We start from the raw sequence: 8,290 nt of genomic DNA, 5'->3' as shown, positions 1-8,290 counted from the left end.
TTGCAGTTAATATGTTTAATTGCCATTAGAAATAAACACAAAAATAGTATTTTTCCAAACCCCGAAGAACAAGCTTCTGAAACCAATTATTCCTCTTAATAGTTCTACTACAGTATGGGCAAATAAACTGCTGTTAAAATTGTTCAAATAAAGGTTTCTTACTGAGTGCAATCTTGTTATTGTGGTAAAAGCAAGACTGAGTTCTTACAGTTATGTAGTACTTCAAATGAATGGAACAATTAAGCTTCAGGCTTGCTGATGACAGTGAACTCAATGCCACGCTTATTCAGTCTTTCAGTGAGTGTAGTCTTTGAGAATACAGCTCCAGGTGTGTACACCCCACCCCTAAAGGAGGAAAAATAATTGCAAACAAATGGCCAAATCTGCATTTAGGGCCCTCATATCAAGAGCAATTCAGATATTGTCACTGGAAAACACACCTTGACACATACACATATATTGAAACAGTTAATGTCAACAATCAATTGGCAATAAATATGATCACAGGTTAATAGAAGTAGTTTTTGACAAATGAAATGCTGTATCTGAAGTGACAAGGAATTTAAGATTACTTTGAATATGAAGCATGGAAAAGCCATTAAGCCCAATTAGTTGATGCTTGCTGTGTGCATTTCCCCTTGTTTTGTTATGCTAAGCACAAAATCAAGCTTTGAGTTATCAGATTTTCAAACCTGTAAGTAATTTATTCAATTCTAAGTTATGAAACTCACCGCTTTGGCAGAGACTTTTGCTCCCAGAGAATTGTGACAGCAGCCTGCACCATAGCCATCGAGGTAGCAATATAACCGGGTTCTAGAAAAAAAACACATCAGGCTTTGAAATCACATGCTATGGAAAATAAAATTAAATTAAGAGCAGGCATCTTTGTTTTTAAATATACATTTTCCATTTTGATCAATAAAAAAACACAACCTGGATAGAAAAGGAGAAATTACTTGGAAGAGGAAGGGTGGGTTGGTAAATTTGCAGATAATACAAAGGTTGGTAGAATTGTGGAGAGATGTTGTAGGTTGCAATGGGACAATGACAGGGTACAGAACTGGGCTGAGAAATGGCAAGTGGAGTTTAATCCGGAGAGGTTCTGAAGTGATTCATTTTGGAAGCTTGAATTTGAAGGCAGAAAATGGAGTTAATGGCTATATTCTTAACAGTGTGGAGGAACAGAGGGCTCGTGTTATCCACGTCCATAGAACCCTCAAAGTTGCCGTGAAAGTTGATGGGGTTGTTATGGTGTGTTGGCCTGCATTAGAACATAGAATAGTACAGCACATGACAGGCCCTTCGGCCCACAGTGTTGTGCCAACCCTCAAAACCTGCCTCCCATATAACCCCCCACCTTAAATTCTTCCATATACCTGTCTAGTAGTCTCTTAAACTTCACTAGAGTATCTGCCTCCACCACTGACTCAGGCAGTGCATTCCATGCACCAACCACTCTCTGAGTGAAAAACCTTCCTCTAATATCCCCCTTGAACTTCCCTCCCCTTACCTTAAAGCCATGTCCTCTTGTACTGAGCAGTGGTGCCCTGGGTAAGAGGTGCTGGCTGTCCACTCTGTCTATTCCTCTTAATATCTCATACACCTCTATCATGTCTCCTCTCATCTTCTTTCTCTCCAAAGAGTAAAGCCCTAGCTCCCTTAATCTCTGATCATAATCCATACTCTTTAAACCAGGCAGCATCCTGGTAAATCTCCTCTGTACCCTTTCCAATGCTTCCACATCCTTCCTATACTGAGGTGACCAGAACTGGACACAGTACTCCAAGTGTGGCCTAACTAGTGTTTTATAGAGCTGCATCATTACATTGCGTCTCTTAAATTCTATCCCTCGACTTATGAAAGCTAACACCCCATAAGCTTTCTTAACTACCTTATCTACCTGTGAGGCAACTTTCAGGGATCTGTGGACATGTACCCCCAGATCCCTCTGCTCCTCCACACTACCAAGTATCTTGCCATTTACTTTATACTCTGCCTTGGAATTTGTCCTTCCAAAGTGTACCACCTCACACTTCTCCGAGTTGAACTCCATCTGCCACTTCTCAGCCCACTTCTGCCCACATTAGTCAGGGGATTGAATTCAAGACCTGCAAGGTAATGTCACAGCTCTATAAAACCTGGTTAGACCACACATGGAACATTGTATTCAGCTTAGGAAGGATGTGGAAGTTAAAGAGAGGGTGCAAAGAGATTTATCAGGATGCTGCCTGGATTAGAGGGCATATCTGATGAAGATCAGTTGAGCAAACAAGGACTTTTCTCTTTTGGAGTGAAAGAGATTGAGAGGTGACTTGATAGAGGTGTACATGGTGATAGGAGGCATAAATAGAGTAGATAGCCAGAGACTTTTTCCCTGGGTGGAAATGGCTAATACAAGGGAGTATAATTTTAAAGTGACTGGAGGAAAGCAAAGTGGGGGTGGGGGGGGGGGGGGGAAGAAATGTCAGAGATAAGTTCTTTAAAGTGAGAGTAGTGGGTGCATGGAATGCCCTGCCAGGAGTGCTGGTAGAGGCTGGTACATGGATGATAGAAACATGGAGGGCTATGGAGGAAGGAAGGGTTAGATTTGTTTTAGAGTAGGTTAAAAGGTCAGCACAACAACATGGGGCAAAGGGCCTGTAACGTTCTACATTTTTGTCTGTTGTTCTGTTGTGATATGCACTGCCTTTCTTAGGCTTCACACTGTGACATACTACTTGCTTAGCTAAGCTTTCCCATACAACACAGTAAGTTTTTCTTGAATTTACCACCTGAAACATGTCTGGAGCTGAAACACAATGCATCAAACATATGTGGCATCTATATTACTATAAACCCATTCCATGTAACGCTGCCATATAACAGGGTATCAGGAGATCTATTTCAAAATCATACACTACGTAAAGTAAGAATTGCCTGTACCTGGTCCTCTCACTTGGGTGCAGATTTTCACTGAAGGTTTGCCTGCTTCAGGATCTTGACCTTCTTTATATCCCTCACCAAAAAAAGTAAAGCTGAAAGATGTCCCTTCCATCTGCAGAACAAAACACAAAAGCATTTTTTTTCTCTAAATGTACTTCCAATTGTTGCAGTTGCTGTGGTGTATTTTAAACAGTGCATTTTAAGGTTTCATTTTTCTTATTCTTCTACAAAAATTCACTGACCATTAGGGTAGTTTTCCCTAATCCTAATTAAGTCTGAAAGGAGCAAAATACTACTAACAAGTTATTTTCAATCACATGAATAGATTATACTGTAATCAAATATGCAAAGATAACAGCATCTCAACTACAGATCTTTATAACAAAAAGAAGCTGATACATTTTAAAACGTATATAATTAAAACAGTATGGCTGAATCAAATACTGTAATTCACTAATTTGAAGTCTCTTTTAGTTTTGGGTTTTTTATTTGGGCATTAAGGTCATGAGTTAAGTCTCTGATTATTGACTTGTTTTATTTATGAGGAAAAGCTAAATTAAACCAAGATTGATTAAAAGCTATTATTTGCGTTGAGATATGGGAGATTTAGATTAAATGATCATGGAAATCAAGAAAAACTTTTTTGCTTGGTGACTCAATAATTAGGGAGACAAATATAAAAACAACACTAGAAGAATAATGGGAGAAGTCGCAAAATGTTTTATGTTGATAGGGTTTCAAGGACATAGAATGACCAATGAAGAAACATTTCTAAGAGGAACGCTGAACAATATTTACAAAATAATTTGAAAAGGAAATGAGAACGAATCAATTTGGCATTTCTTGTGGAAGTAAACAAGTGAGAGGCCACATAGTCCCTTTCTACCTTGTACAATTCTATGGATTTACCCTTAGAATCTTGTTTACTTCACTGAATAATTCTACTCAATAAAAGTCATTTCATCTAAATTTGATTTCCATACATTATAAGTAAAAATACCGCAGGGAGGAAACACAAAAAATATTGAGTATTCACCATTTTCCTAGAAGCCAGGCTACTTACAATGAATGGTCAGATTTACCATTTATTTGAAAACTGAGGACTCATTTGTTTTAAACAAACTTAAAACAAAGAAAGCATAGGGAAAACAAACATACCTGTTGTTTGGTTGGTCCTTGTTTTGTAAAATACCCAAACGAGAAAAATTCTGGATACTATGATACAGAAAGCAAAAGATTTACACAATACATTGTCAATAGTTTTCAAATAAAATTTAAATGGATACTAGAATACCACTTTATGATCATACCACTCAATGCCACTCACTTTGATCATAAGATTTCTTCCCAATCTGCACCTAGTGAAACACCAGAAGAAGAATCCAGCCAACATCAGCATTATGACTGACCCAATTCCACCTACAGTAACATAACCACCATACTGGACCTAAAAAGAAAAGCAAAAACATTAAATGATACTGGCTTACCTAACTAATTTTAAATGATTATTAGCAAAATGTTTCAGAAACAGGACAGCACCATGACAACAAAAAAGATACTAGTTTGTAGCTTTCCAAATTCCCTAAACTTAAGTTGCCTTCAGTATAGATATTGACACCATACATAATCACATACAGCCAAACCAATTAACTAACATGGCTACCCATGGTACACTTCCCTTCTTAGAAAGATCACTCAACATCTCTATTTCCAGTTTAGTAATTCACAGATCCTACAATTCCAATTGTTGAGGTATGTAGTTACCTTTTATCTCTTTATTTGTCTGTGATAACCTCTCTTTTCTGTTTACCCCATTTTCCATCTGCACAAGTTTCAGCCTCCTGGATTTAATATTGAATTCTACAGCTACAGAAGTCTTATTTGCCTGTTAGTTGGCCATATAGGACAGTAGCTAAGCACATTTGTTTTTATTCTACTCAGAGAGGAGGACATACCCAGTCTGGTGTGCTGGACTTCTGCATTTCACAACTCCTAGTCTTTTAGTTTTGAACTTCTAGTCATAGAGCACTACAGCACAAAAAAGCCCTTTAGCCCATCTAACTTTAGTCTATGTTCTCACTAACTGTTCCCATTCACACATGGATGTGCTTACAGCTTTTTCCAGTGGTCAACTTGGTTTTAACCTATTAGAGACCTTCTAATTCCACTAGCTAAATTAACTTTTTTTGTTTCCTTTCCAGTTCTGATGAAGGGTCTTTGACCTGAAATATTAGATGTGTCTGTCCCATTGATGTGACATGACCTGCCAGTATTTCCAGAAATTTGTGGTTTTATATTATTCCATAGCAATTAAATTTGCTCTTAATAATCTGAAATGCTCTCCACTTCAAAGGTCATTAGGGTTGGGCATTAAGTGCTGGTCTTATCAGTAAAGGCTCCATCATTATTCTCTCTTTATGGATTTTTTTCTGTGCTAATGATTGAAACATGGTCCACACTAATACTTTCTTTCACAAACTTGATGAAATGCTAAGTATTTTCCTCCTGAGATTCCCAGTTATAGAAGCCAGTCTTTTGCCAATTCAGGCCACCTCACATGATATCATGAAATGCCAGTGAGCTCTGGGTACAGCAAAACCCACAGTACAGAAAAGCATCCCAGCGGTAGTACCGAAGATTTGAGCTTCAGAATGATCTCCACCTCCAACTAATTTTTTCCAGTACCGTTACAAAACCGGTATCTACTCAAAGACATGGAAAATTGCCTTGGTACATACTGTTCACTGAAAATGTGACAAATCTAATCATAGGACCACAAGGCATAAAAACAGAATTGGGCCATTTGGCACAATGAGTCTGATCCGCAATTTGATCACGGAGAATTTATTTTCCCTTTCAACAAGGATAAGGGAATGTCGATATTTTGGATCAAAACCTTGCATCCCACAGCCACTGCTCTCAACCTTAGAGTTCCTCCAGCAGATTTATCTGTTACTGAGAAATAAATACATTTTTAAAAAGTCTTCCTCCTTGTATATGAGCCAAAAATGGTACATGAAGAAATCATTCAACTCTAAATGTCTTGTTTGTTTTTTGGCAAGAAAAGAAGATATTCCAAAAAAAAACCGATGATTCTTCATGGCCTGTTTGGACCTCGAAAGGATTCATTATTCAGTTCTCGATTCGGATCTGGGGTTCCATAAAGTCTGGGGACCTTTTGTCGAGTGCTTTCATGGCCTTCCTCTTGACTAGGGTTTTTTTTTCTCTTCGGTCCCTTGCTTTCAGCTCCTTTTTTTCTGGTAGAGGGTATTGTTGTCCTCTGTTGCTGAGTATTCACAGTCTGGGAGCTTGGCTGTCCTGACTTATACTCTCTATATTGTGTTGTGGTTGGTCTGGAGTTGCTGTTGTTTTTTCTTGTGTTGTGGGGCTTGAGGAGGACACAAAGCTTACTTGTCTTTAATTTAGGTGCTTTTTTTTTTGCTAAATTCTCTTCCTTTGTAACATATTGTTATTGTATGCTTAATTTTGCACTGTTTTAATGTTCCTCATTGGGATTTGGGGTTTTTAATTTGTAAAATGTTTTAAAAAACTAATAAAAAATTTTTTTAAAAAAACCGATGGTTCTGCAACAACAAATTACATTTTTGAACAAAATAAACTAAGATTATCAATAAGCCTTAGCAATAGAATTACAATTTAGTTTCACTTTTAATACAATGCAAGATTTTGATTTGAGTAAACAGACTATGAATATTCAAAAAAAAGAAACTAAATGTACTTACAGGATTTTCCTGCAAGTTCTCATACAGATAACGCTGTGTGCGTTTGACTACAGAGGGGTCAGATCCCAGGAAGGGAATAGCATATTGGTTCATTCTGTTACTATGAAATACTCCATTTCTGTGAAGAGGAAAGTATTGTTCAAGGACATCTCTACTCCACACTCAGAAAAACTACATTTCTAAACCTTGTCGTATTACCAATATAAAATAATCTTATTGTTGTGTCTTCTCCCTAAAACTCCCTTCTCCCATTTATACTTTATCTACACATTATTGCTTTTCCTAAGCAACACATTTAAAAAATATAATGGGTCAATACACAAGTTAATTGTTGGATGCAGGTTTAATGTCAGCAAAATCATGGACTCAAGCAGAAGAGTAAATTTGAATATCATAGAACTAGTTAAAACATTTTAATTCAACTAGTTAACAAAGCATGAAGCATAATAGCAAAGGTACAAATGCCAGGGAGCAGACTTAAATTGGATATCCCATAGACGGTGATATACTCATGAGATGAACTGCTTGAAATCCATTGAAGCTTTATAAGATTTGAGAAGGAACAGAAACAGAGGGAGAGCAGTGTTGATAGATTAGGGATTACATTGCACTTTTAAAATTCCTTTATACAGTGTAAGCATAGTGTCATGGGGAAGGGAATGTGTGGAAGCCATAGGAGTTTTGAGATATGATTTTACAACTGAGGGGATTGTTCAGTTTAAAATTAATCACTCCATATTATTGTCAAATAATCCATCCCTTTCAAAAGCAACATTAATCAAAAACAGTTAAATAAGTGAAGCAGAAAAGATCTACATTTGAGCTAAATGAAATATCATTGAATTGGCTTCAACTCATTCAAATTACCACACATTTTATATCAAAGCTAAATTATCAAAATAATATTCAAGTCAATTTTATACCACTACTGTCATTTCCTACATGACATCAACGTCCTTAGCCAAGCAGCAATATATATATTTTTAATTTTATATGGACTGGTTACGAACCTCCGTCTTAGTTTGGTCCCAATAATTGGAAGAGGTTGAAAGCCAAACTGTCTTCTTAGTTTCCTCAGTTCAGCTTGATCTGATAGTCCATGGATTGCTGACTGCCATGTTCCATCATGAAAACTGGCGCCCTATTAAAAAGAGAAATAGCTAATTAGATTAGATTAGCTTTATTTGTCATATGTACATTGAAACATCCAGTGAGAAGTGCTGTAGTGTCAATGACCAACACAGTCCAGGGATTGTGCTGGGGGCAGCCCACGAGTGTCGCCATGCTTCTGGCGCAAATGTAGCATGCCCACAATTCACTAAGCCTTTGGAATGTGGGAAGAAACCAAAACACCCGGGGGAAATTCACGTGGTTATGGGGAGAACATAGACAGCAGTAGAAATTGAACACCAATTGAGATCTCTGGTGGTACAAAGCACTATGCTAACCGCTACATTATCAGAGTAAAAAGTTCTACCTACATAATTTACATCACAGACCTAAATCAACCTCTCAGTAGTTGGAACTATAATGCAGACTTACTTATGCTTATATTCATTTGGAGTATAATTATCACAAAGCTACTCAAGTACAAGAACTTTCATGAAGAACAGTGCTACACACTT

The 8,290-nt window shown here is 37.3% G+C and overlaps 1 protein-coding gene across 1 annotated transcript in view; it reads right to left on the bottom strand.

The window, feature by feature from the left end:
* The window catches only part of sccpdha.1 (saccharopine dehydrogenase a, tandem duplicate 1), a 33,672-nt gene continuing 25,382 nt past the window's right edge, over positions 1–8,290 (bottom strand). The window contains exons 6-12 of the mRNA XM_059985583.1: positions 7,676–7,806; positions 6,666–6,783; positions 4,250–4,369; positions 4,081–4,137; positions 2,923–3,034; positions 732–813; positions 1–345 (exon numbers count right to left, since the gene is read on the bottom strand). Coding sequence (XP_059841566.1) covers positions 240–345; positions 732–813; positions 2,923–3,034; positions 4,081–4,137; positions 4,250–4,369; positions 6,666–6,783; positions 7,676–7,806 — 726 coding nt within the window. The 3' untranslated portion in view covers positions 1–239. The remainder of the gene's footprint in view (positions 346–731; positions 814–2,922; positions 3,035–4,080; positions 4,138–4,249; positions 4,370–6,665; positions 6,784–7,675; positions 7,807–8,290) is intronic.

Source organism: Hypanus sabinus, chromosome 12 (assembly GCF_030144855.1).
Source record: "Hypanus sabinus isolate sHypSab1 chromosome 12, sHypSab1.hap1, whole genome shotgun sequence".
In the NCBI taxonomy this organism is placed as follows: Eukaryota; Metazoa; Chordata; class Chondrichthyes; order Myliobatiformes; family Dasyatidae; genus Hypanus; species Hypanus sabinus.
This window is presented reverse-complemented; position numbering and strand designations above follow the sequence as displayed.